Source organism: Theobroma cacao, chromosome 9 (assembly GCF_000208745.1).
Source record: "Theobroma cacao cultivar B97-61/B2 chromosome 9, Criollo_cocoa_genome_V2, whole genome shotgun sequence".
NCBI lineage: Eukaryota > Viridiplantae > Streptophyta > Magnoliopsida > Malvales > Malvaceae > Theobroma > Theobroma cacao.
Genome location: NC_030858.1, coordinates 2,777,631 through 2,799,320, shown reverse-complemented (window position 1 = coordinate 2,799,320; position 21,690 = coordinate 2,777,631). Strand labels below are relative to the sequence as shown.

The 21,690-nt window shown below is 36.2% G+C and overlaps 4 protein-coding genes and 1 pseudogene across 5 annotated transcripts; 3 read left to right on the top strand and 2 right to left on the bottom strand.

The window, feature by feature from the left end:
* LOC108660472 lies at window positions 1,158–4,804 on the top strand (annotated as a pseudogene).
* LOC18588072 (ATP-dependent zinc metalloprotease FTSH 4, mitochondrial) lies at window positions 5,403–10,010 on the top strand. The gene is made up of 7 exons (XM_018127936.1): window positions 5,403–5,746; window positions 6,272–6,335; window positions 6,491–6,754; window positions 6,971–7,207; window positions 7,344–7,468; window positions 7,871–8,347; window positions 8,727–10,010. The coding sequence occupies exons 1-7, from the start codon at window positions 5,720–5,722 to the stop codon at window positions 9,657–9,659; spliced, it is 2,127 nt and encodes a 708-aa protein (XP_017983425.1). The 5' UTR covers window positions 5,403–5,719; the 3' UTR covers window positions 9,660–10,010.
* LOC18588071 lies at window positions 10,545–12,948 on the top strand. Its single transcript, XM_007012232.2, has 7 exons — window positions 10,545–10,653; window positions 10,806–10,921; window positions 11,070–11,152; window positions 11,256–11,377; window positions 11,781–11,945; window positions 12,070–12,163; window positions 12,407–12,948. The coding sequence occupies exons 1-7, from the start codon at window positions 10,644–10,646 to the stop codon at window positions 12,651–12,653; spliced, it is 837 nt and encodes a 278-aa protein (XP_007012294.2). The 5' UTR covers window positions 10,545–10,643; the 3' UTR covers window positions 12,654–12,948.
* On the bottom strand, window positions 13,160–16,088 carry LOC18588070 (UDP-sulfoquinovose synthase, chloroplastic). 2 transcript variants are annotated; one of them, XM_007012231.2, is made up of 3 exons: window positions 15,890–16,088; window positions 14,314–15,398; window positions 13,160–13,886 (listed from the first exon to the last, which is right to left on the bottom strand). In XM_007012231.2, exons 2-3 carry the CDS (start codon window positions 15,358–15,360, stop codon window positions 13,482–13,484), a joined length of 1,452 nt encoding a protein of 483 aa, XP_007012293.2. In that variant the 5' UTR covers window positions 15,361–15,398; window positions 15,890–16,088; the 3' UTR covers window positions 13,160–13,481. The 2 variants fall into 2 exon arrangements, with proteins under 2 accessions (XP_007012293.2, XP_017983084.1); XM_018127595.1 differs by lacking the exon at window positions 15,890–16,088 and adding an exon at window positions 15,474–15,805.
* On the bottom strand, window positions 16,622–19,271 carry LOC18588069 (translation machinery-associated protein 22). Its single transcript, XM_007012230.2, has 7 exons — window positions 18,962–19,271; window positions 18,470–18,562; window positions 18,146–18,210; window positions 17,738–17,819; window positions 17,561–17,628; window positions 17,391–17,474; window positions 16,622–16,985 (listed from the first exon to the last, which is right to left on the bottom strand). Exons 1-7 carry the CDS (start codon window positions 19,107–19,109, stop codon window positions 16,929–16,931), a joined length of 597 nt encoding a protein of 198 aa, XP_007012292.2. The 5' UTR covers window positions 19,110–19,271; the 3' UTR covers window positions 16,622–16,928.

Genomic DNA, 21,690 nt, shown 5'->3' with positions numbered 1-21,690 from the left:
TAACACAAATTCGATTACTAAAAAGATGTTTCTCTTTTTTTTTATATATATATGAGCCTAATTGAAAAAATAAAAGAATAAAAAACCCAAAAGTAATAAGTATTACATTTGATGTTAAGAATTTTCTTAAAGCTTTGATTGATGTAAATTTTGTGAAATTTTATCTACATTTGATGTTAAGAATTATAAATAGTATTACATATCATAACAACAATAGAAACTAAAATATATAACATATAATAAGAAAAATAAAACTAGATATCATATATATAAATATATATATATATTTAGTTTTGTTTATCAGCATTTTATATATGTAAAGAAATAATTTGGTACAAAATGTACAAAAAGTTTTTTAACTCTTTTTTCTTTTTATACTCAATAAAACTATGTAGTTTTGATCTTTAGTAAAATTTCTAATTTAACCCTAATTATTAAAGTTTTTTTATTTTAACTTCCTTCTTCTACCACTAGCCAACCTTTTTCTTTAAACGTCTTTTCCCTCGCTTTATCTCTGACACTGTAGTCGTCGTCGGCTAGGCCTTTCTGATGAAATTTTTTTTAATAATTGGAGGAAGTGAAACTATCCTCTCTAAACAAGAGATATTATATTAATCAATGAACAAAATACTCGAGTGCAAGCTTAGACTTTTCTGACGTTTGCTCTTGTTTCCTTTTCCCTTTTATCAATACTTCAAAAAGTTCAAAATAGGTATTTGCTACCTCTATTCCATCTTTCTCAAGTTTCAAAAAGTCTCAAATACCTTTTAAAATTTATGTAAATACACAGACAAGTATAAGCCACAAAAACCATACATACTTAAAAAACAATATACTTTGGATTAACGTTAATGTTAATATTATGTATATTACATTTAAGTATTAATTTCAATTTATCTTTAAATTATAATATAACATTTAAATATTTGAAATGAATGAATTTCACTAAATTAAAGTAATTAAATATAAATATTAATGTTAAAAATAATATTTTATATTTTAAGTAAAAATAAAAAAATACATAATATTACCTATATTATTTACCTATTAATATGTTTAACAGATTTTTTATTATTTGATCTGACGCTTACTCTTTATCTTTACCCCCCCCCCCTCCCTCTCTCTCTCTCTTTCTTTTGTATTTATGACTGTTTTCCTTCATTTCCCGCTAACCAAACGCATCCAAAAACGCCGGAGAGAGAGAAAGGGTAGAAAGATCAGACCTTTTTGGTCTCTGTAGAAGACGATGGCCTGGAGACGCCTAATCACTCAGGTTACTTTCCTTCTCTCTTATAAGATTGTTTCTGCCTAGGTCTTTATTTCTTATTAATAAAAATTTGTGCTCTGTTTTTTGTTATTTATATATTGGGTTTCTAGAATATAATGTTCTGAAATTCGGGGATTGAGGAAACCCTAATTTTGAATATCTTAAAGCTGTTACACTTAACACTTGAATCCGAGCTAGCTATTAGAGTAGGGAATCAAAATTTGAAACGTTCTATTTTAATTTCCGTTGTTTAGCTGATTGGGACTTTTACTGGCACAAAATTTCAGTTTTTTCAAGGGATTGTAATTTTTATTTCATTAATCTGCATATGTAGGAATGTAGTTTTGCTTGAAGGCTTGTTAAACGAATTTAGTTTTTGCTTTAACTATATTGCTGCAAGGTTTAGTTAATATTTTGTGTGAGTTATTTTTGCTTATTAAAGCAGTAATTTGCATGCTTGACTTAGATTTGTATGCTTATGCTTTGTATAAACAAATAAGCTCCATCTTCACCTTAAAACAGATTTCAAGACAGCAATCAGAGTTGGGACATTGCGCCAACTTTCTCAGTAGAACTCATCATTCTTGTCTGTGTCTTTCAATCAAAATTTTCTATTCTATCATTATTTTCAACGATCTACTTGGCTTTACCTTTCATTGTTAGCTTCCTTGTTCTCAACTCGAAAACTATTTTGCCTAATCCTAAAGTGAAATCTTCTTCTGGTGCAGGTAATAGGCTTTTGAGTGGCCAACAGAGGTTTAAGTCAAGCTATGTTGGCAATTAGCTCACAGAGTCTGTGATGCAGATGAGGCTAGTGAAGTTGCTTATTTAAGAGAACTTTACCATAGAAATGCTCCTGAAGCAGTAATAAGGCTACTTGAAGTCAGCCATCATTACATTCTAACCGGTCTGCACTTTCTGAATATGTCAAAGCATTAGTCAAAGTTGACAGGCTGGATAAAAGTGAGTTACTTAAGATGTTACAAAAAGGTGAATGATCTTACTATCTTGCATCATTATTTTCTTTTAAATTGTTAGTTTTGCAATATTTTTTCACTTTGTTGAAGGCATCTTTGAACACAGTGTCTAATCTGATAGCATTTGTAAATTCTCTGTTAAAATATTATTAGGCATTTTCTTTCTGAACAATTTCCACTCTTTGCCTTTCTGAATTTTTGCTTGCTAAGAGATTGTGCAAAATTACAGGTATTGCTAATTCAGCAAGGGAGGAAGAGAATATAGGAGGCCTTTTCAACTTTTCAAAATGTGGGAAAATTTTCAAAAGATAGTGTTTTAGGAACTGCTAGTGCTCCTATCCACATGTTACCAGCAGAAGGAGGACATTTTAAAGAACAATTGTGGCATACTATTCATACTAGCACTTGGCTTCTTGTGGATTTCTGGTGTAGGAGCACTTATTGAGGATAGATGGCTTCCTAAAGGTAGAACTATAAAATGACATATAAGTCTTTCACTAAAATTGTCTACGTACACATTTAAACTGATAACTGTTTTTCTAAATTTTGATTCACTGAGATCCTTGTTTCAGGACTTGGTCTACATGACGAGGTGCGACCCAGTTTAGAGTCTAACACGAAATTTAATGATGTGAAAGGTGTTGATGAGGCAAAGGCAGAGCTGGAAGAAATTGTCCACTACCTTCGAAATCCTAAGGTAAATACAGTTTTGGATTTGAAAATTCTCTCTCTCTCTCCTTTGTAGAGTGCTCAGAGTTTTTACTAATCCCTGAATTTTCAGACTCAGGGTGAATGATGAAGTAGCTTGTGTAACTTCCTTTGGTTTATTTACATTGGTATCTGCCTTAGGAAAGTATTATGGTTGAAAAAACTGCTTCTAATTTAAATTTTACAGTGTATTATAGTTTGAATATTTACACATGGTGTTATCTATCCAGGTCATTTCTGTGGAGGAGATAACCTGCATCTCAATTCACTACACTCAACTAATTATTCCATGGTATTCATCTTATAGTGATTACTTTATTGCATTTTCCCTTGACACATCTTTCTTGACTGAACAGAAAGGTTGATTTTTTTCCCCCTCTTTTTACTTATCTTTCTTGCAGTGCTTTACTCGTCTTGGTGGCAAGTTTCCAAAAGGTGTCTTGCTTGTTGATCCACCTGGCACTGGGAAAACTATGTTAGCAAGAGCTATTGCTGGAGAGGATGGTGTACCTTTCTTTTCCTGCAGTGGCAGTGAGTTTGAAGAGATGTTTGTTGGAGTTGGAGCTCAACGAGTGAGAGATCTTTTTTGCTGCTGCAAAGAAGTGATCACCGTGTATCATATTTATTGATGAGATAGATGCCATAGGTGGAAGCCGTAATCCAAAGGACCAGCAGTTCATGAGGATGACTTTGAATCAGTTGCTCGTTGAATTGGATGGTTTTAAACAGAATGAAGGAATTATTGTGATTGCAGCAACGAATTTTCCAGAATCATTGGATAAGGCGCTTGTGAGACCTGGATGATTTGACTGCCGGATTATTGTTCCTAATCCAGATGTTGAAGGACGGACGCAGATTATGGAATCCCACATGTCAAAGGTATCTTGTGCACTCAATAGAAGTCAACATCTTTTAAGAGTTTGAGCTTGAGTTGACAGCTGTCAGTGGCTGATTGTTCATGTTCTAGACAATACTTTGCATGGACTGTGCTTGGCAGTCCCCATTGCTGTTAGCTTTTCGAACATGCTTCTAATTAGTGTCTTTGCTATTTTACATGTTGGTTCAATTACATCAATATTTTGTAGTCTGACTGCTGACATTAGGTTTATGTTGCATCACAGTAATCATTAGGGTAGGTGATATTTCCTGGTAGAATTTGTGTGCAGCCATGCATGTGTAACAATATACTCTGGTGCATTACAGGTCTTGAAGGCCGATGATGTTGATTTAATGATCATTGCGAGAGATACTCCTGGGTTTTCCGGTGCTGATCTAGCAAATTTGGTCAACATTGCTGCTGTGAAGGCTGCAATGGATGGTGGTAAAGCAGTGACAATGTCTGATCTGGAGTATGCAAAGGACAAGATCATATTGGGAAGTGATCGCAAGTCAGGTGTCATTTCTGATGAGTCACGAAAATTGACAGCATTCCACAAGGGTGGCCATGCCCTTGCTGCCATCCATACTGATGGGGCACTTTCTGTTCACAAAGCAGCAATAGTCCCCTGAGGGATGGCTCTTGGCATTGTTTCCCAGTTGCCTGACAAGGATGAAACGAGCCTTTCCCGAAAGCAGATGCTTGCAAGGCTTGATGTTGTGTTGGGGGAGTGGGTTGCAGAAGAGCTTATCTTTGGAGAAAATGAAGTTACTTCTGGTGCATGGTCTGATCTTAAGTACGCACCAACACTTACTATCATGCAAAGGAGGACTTAATTTTATCAAATCACGTATCTGATAAATAGGGAATAACCGACATGTTGACAGTGAACAGTGATTTTCCCCCAAAGCAGAACCAAAATGGATTCAGGAATTTTTTTAATTGGTGTTATAACTAAATCTATTTTGACTTGAAGTATTTGATCTCACTTTTTACACAATTGTAAAAAATTAATAAGTTTATTAACATTATTAACTATATAAAACTTTAGTATAAAAAGTATAATCAGCAGGGATTTTTTTCATTCTATGTCGGTCCGTCCCTGATCAAAGCATAAAGATATAGCCTAAGATATATATGAAAATAAAATAACATACAAATTGTGGGACTTAATTTGAGGTGAATGAAAATTATAGAAAGCCATGGTCAATAGGCTTCAACGAAAGCCCAAGCCATAGCTTTCAGTCTAAACCCACCTATTGTTGGATCTACCCATTTAAACATGTTAAAAACCAATTCAAAATTATCCCAAATTTGTAAAATTTCGATAAAGTGGGGGATGATTTTTTACATAAAATCATATATGATATTTGTACAAATAATAAAGAAAAATAAAAATAAAATTTGTACTAATTTATTGGTGTACTATTATTTTTTTTATTTCTCCCATTTAGATTTTAAACCATTTATTGGCATAAGCCATAAGAATCTCAGTTCCCCTTCACAAAAATCCATGATGTAACATTTCTACAACCAAAAACAAAAAATATCTCCATAAAAGAAAATAAGGAAAGATTTTGAAAGGGTCAATACTCGACGAGAAAAGATTAAAGCTGAAAGGGCAAATCCGACATTTTGTAGCAGGACATTGGACTAACTCTTCTTCCTGGGCACGCACCCACCAAACCAAAATGCATAAGCTTTTGCTCAAGTGATAGTGATCTTACCATTCAGATTATTTCTCTTCAACACTCTGTTTCTGATTTTTTTTTTTTGTATTTATTTTTGTTTTCCTTCTTTTCTCGATAACCAAACGCACCCATAGACGTCGGAGAGAGAGAGAGAGCAAGGATAGAAGGATCGGACCTTTTTGGGTCTCTGTAAAAGGCGATGGCTTGGAGACACCTAATCACTCAGGTTGCTTTCCCTCTCTCTTTTAAGATTCGTTTTGCTTAGGTCTTAACTTTTTATATATATAAATTTTTTTGCTTTTTTTGTTATTTATATATTGGGTTTCTGTAATATAATGTTCTGAAATTTGGAAATTGAGGAAACCCTAATTTTGAACAGCTTAAAGCTGTTACGTTTAACACTTGTATCCGAGCTAGGTATTAGAGTGGGTAATTAAAAGATTACCGGAATTGAGATTTGAAATCTTCTATTTTAATTTCCGTTGCTCAGCTGATTGGGACTTCTACTGGCACAAAACTTCAGTTTCTTTAGGGGATTGCAATTTTCATTTCATCAATCTGCATATGTGGGAATGTGGTTTTGCATGAACGATTGTTAAAAAGAAGTTATTTTTAGCTCTAATTAGATTGCTGCAAGGTTTAGTTAATATTTTGTGTGTGTAATTGTTGTTTAGTAATTTGCATGTTTGACTTAGATTTGTATGCTTATGCTTTGTATAAAGAAATAAGCTCCATCTTCATCTTAAAACAGGTTTCAAGACAGCAATCAGAGTTGGGACATTTCGGGAACTTGCTCAGTCGAACTCATCATTCTTGTATGTGTGTTTCAATCAAAAGTTTCTGTTCTATCATTGTCTTCTTAATTTTATTCTCTTTCAACAAACCACTTGGCTTTAACGTTCATTGTTAGCTTTCCTTGTTCTCAACTCAAAAACTATGTTGCCTAAGTTGCTATCTTCTTGGGGTGCAGGTAATAGGCTTTTGAGTGGCCAACAGAGGTTGAAGTCAAGCTATGTTGGCAATTTAGCTCGCAGAGTCCGTGATATAGATGAGGCTAGTGAAGTTGCTCATTTAAGAGAACTTTACCATAGAAATGATCCTGAAGCAGTGATAAGACTATTTGAAAGTCAGCCATCATTACATTCTAATCGATCTGCCCTTTCTGAGTATGTTAAAGCATTAGTCAAAGTTGACAGGCTGGATGAAAGTGAGTTACTTAAGACATTACAGAAAGGTGAGTGGTCTTGCTATCTGGCATGCATAAGTTTTTTTAAAATGTTAGTTTTGCAATATTTTTTCACTTTGTTGAAGGAATCTTTGAATGCAGTTTCTAATCTGATAGCATTCGTAAAATCTTTACCAAAATATTGTTAGGCATTTTCTTTCTGAACAACTTCGACTATTTGCCTTTCTGAATTTTTGCTTGCTAAGAGATTGTTCAAAATTGCAGGTATTGCTAATTCAGCAAGGGAGGAAGAGAGTATAGGAGGCCTTTCAGCTTTGCGAAATGTGGGAAAATCTACAAAAGATGGTGTCCTAGGAACTGCTAGTGCTCCTATCCACATGGTAGCAGCAGAAGGAGGACATTTTAAAGAACAATTGTGGCGTACTATACGTACTATTGCACTTGGCTTTTTGTTGATTTCTGGTGCAGGAGCACTTATTGAGGATAGAGGGATTAGCAAAGGTAATACTTTAAAATGACATGGAAATTTTTCTCTAAAATTGTCTATGTACATGTTTTTTTTCAAAAGGTGTCTATGTACACGTTTAAACTTTTAATTGTTTCTCTGAATAATGATTCACTGATATCCTTGTTTCAGGACTTGGTCTACATGAAGAGGTGCAACCCAGTGTGGAGTCTAACACAAAATTTGATGATGTGAAAGGTGTTGATGAGGCAAAGGCAGAGCTAGAAGAAATTGTCCACTACCTTCGAGATCCTAAGGTAAATGCAGTTTTGGATTTGATAAATCTCTCTCTCTCTCCCCTTTGTAGAGTGCTCAGAGTTTTTACTAATCCCTGAATTTTCGGACTCAGGATGAATGATGAAGTAGCTTGAGTAACTTCCTTTGGTTCATTTACATTGGTATCTGCCTTAGGAAAGTAGCATGGTTGAAAAAACTGCTTCTACTTTGAATCTTACAACATATTATGGTTTGCATATTCACATGCGGTGTTATCTATCCATGTCATTGCTGTGGAGGGGATCTCCTGCACCACTCAACTATCTATTCATTGATATTTATCCTATAGTGACTAGTTTACTGCATTTTCCTTTGACACATCTTTCTTGAGTGAACAGAAAGGTTGACTTTTTCCCCCCTCTTTTTACGTACCCTTCTTGCAGCGCTTTACTCGTCTTGGTGGCAAGCTTCCAAAAGGTGTCTTGCTTGTTGGTCCACCTGGCACTGGGAAAACTATGTTAGCAAGAGCTATTGCTGGAGAGGCTGGTGTACCTTTCTTTTCCTGCAGTGGCAGTGAGTTTGAAGAGATGTTTGTTGGAGTTGGAGCTCGACGAGTGAGAGATCTTTTTGCTGCTGCAAAGAAGCGATCACCATGTATTATATTTATTGATGAGATAGATGCCATAGGTGGAAGCCGTAATCCAAAGGACCAGCAGTACATGAGGATGACTTTGAATCAGTTGCTCGTTGAATTGGATGGTTTTAAACAGAATGAAGGAATTATTGTGATTGCAGCAACAAATTTTCCAGAATCATTGGATAAGGCACTGGTGAGACCTGGACGATTTGACCGCCGCATTATTGTTCCTAATCCAGATGTTGAAGGACGGAGACAGATTATGGAATCCCACATGTCAAAGGTATTGTGTTCACTCTGTAGAAGTCGACATCTTTTAGGAGTTTGAGCTTGAGTTGACACCTGTCAGTGGCTGATTGTTCATGTTCTAGACAATATTTTGCGTGGACGATGCTTGGCAGGCCACATTGGCGCATGTATTGTAAATTTTGCTGGATATAAGCTTTTCAAACATGCTTCTAATAAGTGTCTTTGCTATTTTACATGTTTCAATTACATCAATATTTTGTAGTCTGATTTCCGACATTAGGTATATGTTGCATCACAGTATTTTTTTTTTTTTTTGAAAATTACATTACGGTAATTATTAGTTTAGGTGATATTTCCTGGTAGAACTTGTGTGTAGCCATGCATGTGTAACAATTCACTCTGCTGCATTGCAGGTCTTGAAGGCCGATGATGTTGATTTAATGATCATTGCTAGAGGTACTCCTGGGTTCTCTGGTGCTGATTTAGCAAATTTGGTCAACATTGCTGCGGTGAAGGCTGCAATGGACGGTGCTAAAGCAGTGACAATGGCTGATTTGGAGTATGCAAAGGACAAGATCATATTGGGAAGTGAACGCAAGTCAGCTGTCATTTCTGATGAATCACGAAAATTGACAGCTTTCCATGAGGGTGGCCATGCCCTTGTTGCCATATATACTGACGGGGCACTTCCTGTTCACAAAGCAACAATAGTCCCCCGAGGGATGGCTCTTGGCATGGTTTCGCAGTTGCCTGACAAGGATCAAACAAGCCTCTCTCGAAAGCAGATGCTTGCAAGGCTTGATGTTGCCATGGGGGGGCGGGTTGCAGAAGAGCTCATCTTTGGAGAAAATGAAGTTACTTCTGGTGCATCCTCTGATCTGAAGCACGCAACTTCACTAGCTAGAGTTATGGTTACAAAGTATGGCATGAGTAAAGAGGTGGGGCTTGTTACTCATGATTATAATGACAACGGCAGGAGCATGAGCACTGAGACTAGACTTCTTATAGAGAAAGAAGTGAAGTACTTTCTGGAAAATGCTTATAACAATGCAAAAACCATCCTCACAACCCACAGCAAAGAACATTATGCACTCGCTAATGCATTGCTTGAGCATGAGACACTCACAGGGAGTCAGATTAAGGCTCTACTTGACCAGGTCAACTCTCAGCACCAGCAACAAGAACAGCATCAAGAGATGGTTGCACCACAGAATGGACCTCAGTCCAATCCAGTGCCTCCAAGTCCAAGTCCGGCTGCATCTGCAGCGGCTGCAGCAGCTGCTGCAGCTGCTGCTGCCGCATCTGCTGCAGCTAAAGCCAAAGGCGTTGCTCCTGTTGGATCTTAGCGTGCAAGGGGTTGGTAGGGCCTCTTGCCTGGTGGTTATTTATTGAATTGAATGTGCATATACGTATTCACCATCCTTTGAGTTCTAGGAACTTTGCCTGATTGCTGCCACTGGGTTTATTTATGGATAACCTTGTGTCTGATATATAGACTGAATGCTGTAGAAGAATTCTATGTCATCCATGTCGCCGTGGCAAGTGTAGCAGTTAACTTGAGCATTAGAAAAATGTATGGCACTCCCCCCCCCCCCCCCCAAACCCTTTTGTTTTTTCTTTCCCTTTTGATTTAACAATTTTCCTCTCTTACAGTGAACGATAATGTTCCATTTAAAAGTTTACGCTCCTGCGGATTAGCTTGTAAAGCCTTTATAATAAAGTGCGTTTTTGACTAATTTATTTTTCATTACCTGTTATGTGAATGGAGGCCTGGCAAGAACTAAGGATTTGTGTACTTTCCAGGATTTATTTAACCGTAAATGTAAAAAGTGTTGTAGTCGAGACAGGAATCTGAAAATAAGTGACCGAACCAATCTTTCATCATTGTGAGGAAAAGATGAGCTCTGGCCCGACGGGCATGACCATCTGTTTGGGCTCCTATGAACGTGAGAACTGAGAACAGATGCTCATACTCAAATTTATGTATATATTAGCTTGTTCTCTTCGAAGACAAATAAAATCTTGGTTTTTTGTTTAATTAGTAAAAGAGGCAGAAAAAGGAAACTAAGTTCACTCAAAAGACAAGAAGTCCAAGCTATAGATGTAAATGTTAAATCCCGAAATCCGATTGGTAGTTTATGTAAATGTTGGCGCTTAACTGTCCAACAAGAACTACAACCGTAAGTTGGTTTGGACCAAACATTAACTAACAGATCCAAGGTTAGTTTCAGAACAGAGCTACCTCCCAAATTTCAGAGACGTGTCTCCTTAAGGCAGTTCCGACCCCTCAATATAAACCTTCAGTCGGCGCGTTTCCAACTCGTACCTCCATGACTTCAGGTAAGATGTGGGTTTTTCGAGAGAAATCAATTAAGAAAGATGGATGATGGTTTTCTTCTTCTTCTTCTCTTTCATGATTGGTTTGTCGCTTTGTTTGTTTAACCATCGTAACACAACTCAAATTGCATTCTGATATATGTAATTTGCAACAGTTGGACATCAGAGAATTGTAATTCAAAACAACCATGGGGAGAATCTCGTCGGAATATTACATGAAACAGGTTCTAAGGATCTTGTTATCATCTGCCATGGCTTTCAATCAAAGAAGGTGGGTAAATTGTTAGATATAATACACATTACATTAATTACCATCAGTTGTGATTGTTCTTTGAGTTCATATCTATAACCGTGTAGCTTTCTTACTGTAAAGTATAAAGGAAGACCAATTCACAAATAAATCCGTGTTTTGTGTATAGGAACGCATACCCATGGTGAGTCTGGCCACTGCGTTAGAAAGAGAAGGAATCAGTGCTTTCCGCTTTGACTTTGCTGGGAATGGGTAAGATGACTGAAGACTGAAGTAGAAGAAGCAAGCTTTATAAAGTTACAAGTTGCTGATACAAACAATGGTTATTGAGGGTATTCGTGCTTTTGTCTTCCAGGGAAAGTGAAGGTTCCTTCATGTATGGTAACTACCGCAGAGAAGCTGAGGATTTACGAGCTGTTGTTCAATATTTCTACAAGAAGGAACGTCTAATAACTGCAATCATCGGGCACAGTAAAGGTTTGTTAATGTAATATACAACTAGGATATGAATCAGTATAATCAAACTCTAAATGAGAATAAATAGGGAGGGAATTTCTCAGATTTTTCTAAATTCATGAAAAGCTTTGAGGGTCAAGCTGTTGATTTGAATCTAATACTCAATGTTGTGAAGAATTTTAATTTATATATTTAAAGGTTTCCTCACAACCATGAGAGTAGTGTTACTTTGCTATTGCAGAAAACAGTAATGCATTCCATATTAAGCTGCAGTTAATGGAGTTTTTTCAAGTTGGAAAGAACTTCGTTGATTTACACGTCCTCCTTTTTTTTTTTTAAAAAAAAAAGGGCTTTTAGGGATCAAAATTTAGAGTTCATTGATCAATTCTTGTAAGTTCTATACTGCTGAAATAAATTTCTGCAGGAGGAAATGTGGTGCTTCTCTATGCTTCAAAGTACAATGATGTACCAGCTGTTATCAATATTTCTGGCCGCTTCCATCTAGAGAAAGGCATGGAAGGTCGATTGGGTAAAGATTTCTTGCAAAGAATCAAGCAAAATGGGTATATTGATGTTAAGAATAGAAAGGGTAAGCTTTTGTATTATGCTTCTGTCCCCATATTTAAAGTTCTGCTGTCACCTTCCAGTAAACAATTTGTGATAAACTAGTTCCTTTTATTCCGAAACCAAGGATTTTTTTTTTTCATTTGCAGGAAAGTTTGAGTATCGTGTAACTGAAGAAAGTTTGATGGACCGATTAACCACTGACACTCATGCATCATGCCTTTTGATTGATCAAAATTGCAGGTTACAAAATGCTAGCATTGACTGCTTTTCTAATGTTCATGTCATGATACGGCTGGATCAATTGCAATGTGAATGTCACTTGCCAGAGACAAATACTCTGGATATACTGAATTATGATCGCCCACCCTCTAGATCAGATTTAACTGTTTGCATTGGGAATAACTAGTTTGCACCTTCGGTAAAGATGTGATTGTTGGCATAGATTTATCGCTTGTGTTTTAATCCTGATGCCATTGTTTTCAGGGTGTTGACAATTCATGGAACCATGGATAAAATTGTACCAGCCAAAGATGCCCTGGAATTTGCCAGGTTTATTCGAAATCATAAACTGCAGTTAATTGAAGGAGCTGATCATGAGTATACTTCACACCAAGATGAGTTAGCTACAGTTGTGCTTGATTTTATAAGGGCAGTCCGTGAAGACAAGAACATACCCCAACACTTCCAATCATGCAAAAGAGGGCTTGATTTTATCAAATCACGTATCTGATAAATAGTGAATAACATACATGTTCCTGAAAGAAGAAAATAGACCCTGGAGATTTTTGCCTAGCTGATGTAAAAGCTACCTTCACGGTTGAATTTTGAAGCTTTAGATTTTGCTGCATTCCCTACGGCCTTCTTCTTTGTGGGATCCAGGAAGTTAAGCTTATTGATTGTTTTGTAGGTTAACTGATTTGTAGGTTATTGTTAAAGGAAACTCTGTTACTGCAATGGAAAAGCCATGAAGCTATAATTTTACATCATACAAAGTAAAATTACTTTGGTTTCAACTTCTATAGGGAGGTTTAACTTGTACTAGAAACCAAATACCTATCTGCAATATGATTATATATTACTTAAAAGTGGCGAACAATGAGCAGATAAGGTACATCCAACTTAGCATGGAATCACCTCCTAGAGTGAGATGACTTGGAATAACTGTTATGGTTAAAATTGGGAAGAACAAAGCCCTCAGTTCATGTATTACCACAGGACGAGTGAAAAGCAACAGGATAACAACAACATTGGAGAACTTCAGTCACTTTAAATTACGAATATATTACAGTAATTATTATTGATATTTTCCACCTTATCAAGATATAAGCAACTGAATACAAAACAGGCTCACAGTGTTCCACACCAAAGGCCACGATCCAAGAACTCAAGTCATATTACTCTCTCACGTGCAACCAATTTAACCATGTTTAGATTCCAGAGGCAAATTACAGACCACGCTTACCATGAAGAGTTGAAAGAACTGCAGCACCATCTACAAAGGGCAAAAGGATACAACAAGGTAAACAAGAACTTTCTGACATCTACATCTGTCGACCACTTAATTAGCTGGCACAGTCTGTGGCTTCACCCCAATTTTTCTCCAAGAAACATTAGGCATAATCTGTTTTCTGTCAACACGATCCTTGTACTTAACAGTAAAGTTGAGCAATGAGTCAAGAAGAGAGTCTGAGAGGAGATGTGGCTTGAGTCCCAGCTCAATGAGTTTAGTATGCTTTGCATTGTAATAATGTTCCTCCGCCTCAACTCTTGGGTTGGGCACAGATATGGTTTGCACATCAAGTCCAAGCTTCTCTCCTGCTTTTGTTACAAGGGCAGCTAGTTCATTGACAGAAAACTGCTCAGTGAATTGATTGAAAACCCGAAATTCACCAGGTTGTGCTGGATTTGCAATAGCAAGTTCAACGCACTGAACTGTGTCTCTTATGTCAAGGTAACCCCTGGTCTGAATTTTATAAATAGAACATGAGAGAGAGAGAGTTAGACATGCATGCAGGAAAAATGCCATCCTCGAATTATAGCCGAACATAACTGTACCAAGGAATTTTCTGCATTATAAAATATCCATGTCCAATATGTGTATGGTGGCACATCTACCATGTCGAAGGAATGGGCACTGGGAGTGTGTGTCAAGTGTATACCATGAAACATCGAGCATATCCGATAAATGGTGTGTGTGTCTGTGATGCATAAGATACAAAACTGACTAAGCACAAATTCGGTTGATGAAAACTGTTTACTTGCAGTGAACAGTCATTCCTCCCAAAAGCAGAATCCAAGCGTAAATATATATCCTAAGGTATTTATGGAAAATAAAACACAAAATACAAAGTGTGGGGCATCAATAGTAGGTTCGAATAGAGGAGTCTCACCTGGCCCCCTTTCCCATAAACTGTAAGGGGATGCCCAACAGCAGCCTGAACACAAAACCGATTCAATGCTGTTCCAAATACTCCATCATAATCAAACCGGTTATACAGGTCTTCATGCATTGAAGTCTCGTCGGTCCTTACCCCATAAACCACTCCTTGATTCAGATCAGTGGCTCTGATGCCCCAAGCCTTGCAAGTGAAGGCTATGTTATTTGAATCATGAACCTTACTGAGATGATAAAAAGAGCTTGCTTGCTTTGGATAAGGCAAAGTATCGGTCCTTCCATTATGAGTGATTGTTATATAACCCTCTTCAATATCTATGTTTGGAGTTCCGTACTCTCCCATTGTCCCAAGCTTTACTAGATGGCACTGCTCCCTGAATTCCTTTATTGCAAAAAGAACATTGAGTGTTCCGATTACATTATTTTTCTGAGTGAACACAGCTCTTGATCGATCGATCATTGAATAAGGGGCAGACCGTTGCTCTCCAAAGTGGACGACAGCGTCAGGTTCAAATGAGTTAAAGGTTTCGGATAAGAACTCAAAGTCACAAATATCACCAATATAAAGGTCAATTGTCTTTCCAGTGGTAGCTTTCCAACAACGGAGCCGGTTATGGATAGAGGAAATCGGTGTCAAGGAGTCAAGGCCAAGCTGGTGGTCAAAAAGCCGCCGGACAAGGCTGTCCACAATTGCAACATCATAACCTCTGTTGGACAGGTGGAGGGCTGTAGCCCAACCACAGTAGCCATCTCCACCAATAATCATGACCCGCTGAGGCTTTGAAGGTTCATTTGGGGACAGATTAGAACCAGACCCGGATTGAGCGGAAACTTCTTGGCGTACAGGTGCGGCGGTTGCACGAACCACAAAACTTCTTCCTCCCCTGTCTCCTTGGAAAACAAGCCTTTTGAAGGGGGATTTGGAAGTCTGAATGGTAAAAGAGGTAGGAAGTGCTGTTCGAACCTGATTCAGAGGTTGACCACAAGGTCTGTAGCTAGATGAGATCTTTACAGAGCATGTAGTTGACAGCAAATGTGCCATTTTACTGTTTGGTTGTGCCCAACAATATTCACATGCCCCTGCAAAATACCAATATGGTCCAAAATTAGTTTCGAAAGCCAGGGAAATGTCCCTCAGGCAAAAAGAAATTCTACCTCAATCCTTGTATTACTTCTGGTTTGCTCTTCTAGAGCAAGTTTCAACGTTGTCGGGAAAGAAGGAAACCCTTTCTTTTGTCCAATAAAATGGCAATTCAAAGAGTTATAACAACCACCACTGCTATAAGCTCATACTAAAATCTGAGTCCAACACTATTTTCTATCTATTTGAGACAAAAATGAAAATCAAGTACTAAAGCTGCATAGCTGAACCATACAAGCAAGCCCACTCCAAAAAAGGCATTAATCATAAACACCCAACCGTTTAAAGTTGTTTGCTTTCTCATTTAAGAATAACCAACAGTTCCTAAGCATACCAATAAACATTTAAAAGAACCATTAACAATGGAAAAATGAAAAAAAAAAAGAAAGGAAAAAAAGTAGAGAGCATTGCTGAACTGGATAGTGATTACCTCGAGAGAAGTAAAGCTTAGAACTAAAATTTAGAAGAAGAGGCTTTTATAAAAACTTGGGATGAGATGAGAAGAGGGGCCTCTGTTCCTCGTTTAAGGGAGACAAAAGAGGGGATCTTTCGGTTCTCCACACTACGGGACGAATCTAAGGAGACAGGGAGCGGATATTCGTTTTATCCACTACTATTAAATCACAAAGTGAAAGATTTTTGTTGGTGTGTATTTGGGTCCGAATCTAATTAAACAAAGCCCCATCAAATCACCCATGGGCTCGTGAATCCAATGACTCCGTCTTTCTTTACCCTTTGAGAGCTCTAATCCAACTAGGGATTTATGCTTTCTTTTAGCCTCTAAAATTTAGACTCCATTCAGCTATTGGTTTAACTTTTTTTTTTTCTATTTTAATTAACGGTTTGCTTGCACGCTCTAGATTTTAGGACATTCAGTTTGCTTGTCTTCCTTGTTTTCTAGCTCTCCAGGTGGAGATGAAGCTTGGCCAAGTGAGGCATAATAGACAAGCAGAGCGTCCATTGTGATCATAGAGCCAGAAGTATTCCCACTGAGCTTTGCCACAAGCATTCAGTAGATTTGAAAATCGATCCGTACTGACCATAAATCTCGAATTTCATCAGATACATCTAAGCACTAGCAATGAAGCTCTGCTCAAAACAGGTCCATTACTTTCAAGTGCTAAGATATTCTTCATCTATCTACTTTCTTTCACCAACTTCATTCACACAAAACGGTACTTATAGTGCTTGCCCATCAAAGAAAAACACTGCTCACATGCAAAAGATTATGCCGCAAGCCAAAAATATTAAAGTAGCATGATGTTTTCAAGGACCAGTGAAGGGTAATGCTTCAGCAGTACACAATTTTATCTCTCAAATGACAGAACTTCTTCTCAAAGGTATAGCAGGTTTGGTGAAAATTATCCAATCCAACTAAGATGAATAGATGCTCTGTCCAGTCAAAGCAAAAGCTGGCTCATCAATGTGCTGTCAAAGCTCAGCCCCGAGTCCTGCTTCAAGCTCTAGAATCAAGCGGCTGGAACCTTTTTTCCATCCTCAATGAAGAAAATAGCAGTTTCAGGCACCTGAAAGGGCACAGCAAATACAGAAACTTCAATTCAGAGAGAGAGCAAATTTTCAGAACATGAAGACTTATGTCAAGCATAAAAAAAATTCAAACAGCATCCTAAGGGAATTTAGTAGAATATTTCAAAGAATATAGCCATAGTGAAATTTTAAGAAGCTTTTGTGTTAGTAATGAACAGCATAACCTCACTTTCAAGGCAATAAAGAATCATTTTTTTTGTAGTAGAGCTATATCTAAGTAGGAATTGCAGAGTTTCATGTTGAATAGTATTTCCATGTGCAAAGCAAAAAATAATTCTTTTCAATAGCAAAACAAAGAAAATAATCAATCATGCATTAATATTTTCTCGTGTGCAGCATTTTCATATTGAAGGAAACACAAATAAGATGACAGGAGAAATTACAGCAGGCCAGGTCTCTGTAATAAATTCCACAATATCATAGGCAATATCCCCTTGAACATCAATTTGCTCCTTGTCCGTTGGCCCCTAAAAGAAATAACCATCAAAATATTTGTAAGAAAAAGAACCAATATTGGAATGAAAACTACAGGTTCAAATGGCATTTTATACACCTTAACAACTGATGCTCCAGTGGCAAACTTCTTCCCAAGCTTTTTGGAAGCATCACTAAGCTTGACTCCTGAAAAAAATATCTACTCATCAGAAATTAACTTTTTTTAAAAAAGCTAATCAGGAGATGGAAAAATAAATGTGAGAATGAAAGAGAGGCATATCAGTAAGTGGCTCACCAAAAAGATCCAACCCTTTCACAATGGTGATACATTTGCGCCTGTTACGTACAACCTTCTCAATAACAACCTCTTGTTTCTCCTTTTATTTGACCAAAAACAAAAGCAGGGAAAAAAAGGAAAACAAGATAGGTTACTCTCATATCCTAATAATAACCGAGCATGTAGGCAAAGGTCCACAAGCAATGACTTTGACTAAGAATTATGTAAATATTTCACCATGATTTAGAACATGAATCATCCGCATATCAACAATATTCAATTAGACAAGAAACATAGGAAAGAAAATGCAATTTACTCTATGCTAATTTAGAAAATGTCATCCTGAGATTGGGGATCAAAACCTTCAAAATCCTATGAATGTTTTGTGCATATAATGCCAAGGGAACTACAAAAAAAGGGCCTTACTTTCTTCTTTATTTTCGCACCAGGAAGACGTTTAACTTCTTCTTGCTTAGATGATGATGTATCCCCTGCAAAATAGAAATGTACTAAAATAAATTAAAACAAACATTGGAGCAGTGAGGATGAAAACGCTTCTTCTTGAAACCAAATGAATAAAGTTTGAAGACATTATTTGTGTTAGATGCTCAGAAGTTAATGAAAATGTTTCTTCTTGAAAGATGATGAATAAAATTGTGAAGAAATTATCTGTGTTTATGAAAGAATATTCCCAATATAAAACCAAAGAATGCTGCCTAAATAAGTAGATGACTAAGAAGTCATACTAACCTGGTTGAGCTGAAGATGCTGCCCCATCAGCAGAGGAAATACCAACTGATTGGAGCTGTTCAGAAACCTTCTCGGCCTCCTTTTCATTAGCCTCTAAACATCAAAAACAATTATTAACTTACTACACTGTCACATGAAAAAGAAGAAGAACAAATCATTTCTTCTCTTACTCTTCCAGTTTTTACTTCCTACATACAATCAAAACTAAGAAACGCAATAAAGATTGAGGACACTATCCAATAGCAAAAGGCAGAGATTATTATCTTCATTCATCAATCCATATCAGACAAACAACCTCCAGAGAAAGTAAATTTAAAACCCAAAGCCAAAACAAAACAACAAAACCCAGAAAAAAAAAAAACAAAGCGGTGTCTTCTTTATTGTCAGTTTCATCAGCAAACAAAAAGAAGACACGGAATAAAAATAAAATAAAATAAGCATGCAAATATTTACACTCAATAATAATTTTTTTAAAAAAGAAAGACGTAGAACCTTTACAGAGATCTGGGTAAAGCTCAGGGGCGTTTTTGATCAACCAAGGCTTACACTTTTCGAAATCAGGGCCGAATTCACAGTACTCTGCTGGAAGAGAACATATGGGACAGTATAGTACTCTCACTGGTTGAGGTTTCTCTGCCATTTCTTCAAGCTTTTCTATATAAAGAACACTTTTTTCTGCTCTCCGCTTTGGATGTATTGGTGTAACAATAAAAAACCCAACAGATTTCTGAAACCAAAAATAATGTTTTTGTCTGGGTTACAGTGGGAAGCAATCATGCAAAGGGAACCCGATTCTTTTCTTTTCGGTACTCCTCTCTTTCTTGTGAGGGAACAGGCCTATCTTTGTGGGCTAGACGGGGCTCGGTTGTGAGTGAATCTGGGTTGGGCTGGATCTCAATTATTGGACCAGTTGGGGCCATTTTTGCAGTTTAATGGACAAATTAGGCAAGCCCAATTAATCTATCTAATTTAGGTTAAAAAAATAAAAAAAGTCTCTAGTTCCCAAAAAAAAAATTAAGTCCTTAAATTATATCCGTTTAGATAATTAAGTATTTACATTTTTGTTGGACGTAGTAAAGTTTTTTTTTATTTTACTCAATTGAATTTTTATTTTATAATAAAAATGTAACGTAAAATAATTATTATTTTTTACATACGCAGAGTTGAATACGATAGAATGACTACACACGAAAATAATTGATGATATGGAATTTCTTGTGATATGATGTGCCACATTAATAATCATTAGGAAAAAGTTGATGACATGGCATTCCACCGCAATAACTGTTGCTCTATCTAGTCAACGCTTCATGTCAATTTCACATATACAAGAAATCAGTGTTGTTACTAAAAATAATATTTGCTATATTTCTATTACTAAGTAAGAATTTAATTGCATAAAATAAAGGAACATTGATGTGGTCAGGTAAAAAAAAAAAAGACACAAAAAACCCTTAATTGAGTAGGGTAAAAATATAAGAATTGGGATATTCCCAATTTTATTATTTACCGTTGATAAACTTAATATGGAAAATTGTCCTTGTGGTGCTGTTTAGTTCAGATATACCTTAGATTGAAAGCTGTATAAAATATACGTTCGAGTATTTAATTTATTAATTGATATATAATTTAAAAAATAATAATAACATTTGAATTTTTTTTCTTTAAATATTAATAAAAACTGTATAGAGTATTATTAGTCAGCAAGAAATGAGTATAATGCACATGGAAGAAGCAGTTACAATATTGGGGTGCGATTATAGCAGCTGATGCGGGTGGGCATATTCTAATATTTGGCTGAGTCCATTTCCACGTTGATTTTGATTTGCTTTGCCCCCATTTTATCTAACGTTCCATACTGCTTTCCCTTCACCTACCATTCAAACAAAAATCCCACGTCCCTTGTATAATACGGTACGAGTGGGGGGATATTCCCTTTTAGAAAGGTCAAGGAGGGAGAATCTAATGTGCGGATATTCTTTTCCATAATTTGGTCATGAAAATTAAAATTGAAATATTAATGCCCAACAACATTAATTATCCATTAATTACCTTTGTATTTTCCTTTTTATTAAGTGAAAGATTTTTGAAATTAAATTATACACGTATTTGTCATTGAAACAAATTATAAATATTATTCTGTATTGATTAGATTCTTTAAAATTAAACTATACATATATTGGATAAAAAATTAAAAAAAATACATACATAAACTCTTGAGCAAATGAATTAAACAGTTGAAGCCAATTAAAAGTTAAAACCAAACCAACAACCTAGTTAATGACGAAAAGCCCCCACAAATTAATTTTCCGTTACAGGTAGGTCATTTTGCATTCATTTAGGTTTCCCCTTTTTCATAAGAGCCCAAACTGTGCTATTAATGTGCTAATAATTCACTCACTAAAACTGTTTTATGAAACAGAACAGACAATTTATTAAAAATTTAAAAATGGAGCAGAAATTCAATTTTAACGTCAAATCCAACCTGACACAAGATAGAATTATATTACAGCTTCGTCGTTCTGTCAGGTTTTGACAGTATTCGATATTTACATTTACACTGTGTGTTAAAACAATTTAGCGATAGCTGGAAAGCTGTCCGTATATGGCAGAAGTGGCACAATGATTGGGAAATTTCCTATCACCCGCCAGAGGAAACGATGGGAAATTTCCATGGTCTTTAAAGTTGCTTGGAGCTTTGAAAGCATTGCATGTGTTCTCTTTTATACTATTGCCCATGGCCAGGGGTGTGTTACCTGTACGCTTCCATTTCCCCCACAGTGTTTTTCTACTTGCTGTGTCAAGACCACAAGGCTCTCAATTCATTACCCTAATTTAACTTAGCCATTCTTGTCTTTGTATAATACAATCATTCCAATGACATAATCAACGACATAAGCATTACAAAAGTTTTTATTCTCGTAAGTAATTTCGAGTGTTGTATAAAATTTTGTGATCATAATTAAGTTATGGAGATTCCGTAACGATGATATTTGATTTTAAAAATAATAAATATGATAAATTTAATTGTTTAAGTCTTGTTTGGAGTCAATTTTTATTTCTTATAAAGTTTGACCTATTTATTTACCTACCATTTTAAAGTTGATGAGGAAGGAAAACCACATGGCTAATTCTAACTAATAAGGTAATTTGTTTTAGAATTTGTTTTCATCTCATTTCTTAACCAAAAATGTTCTTTCCTTTAAATCAAAATTCAAAAT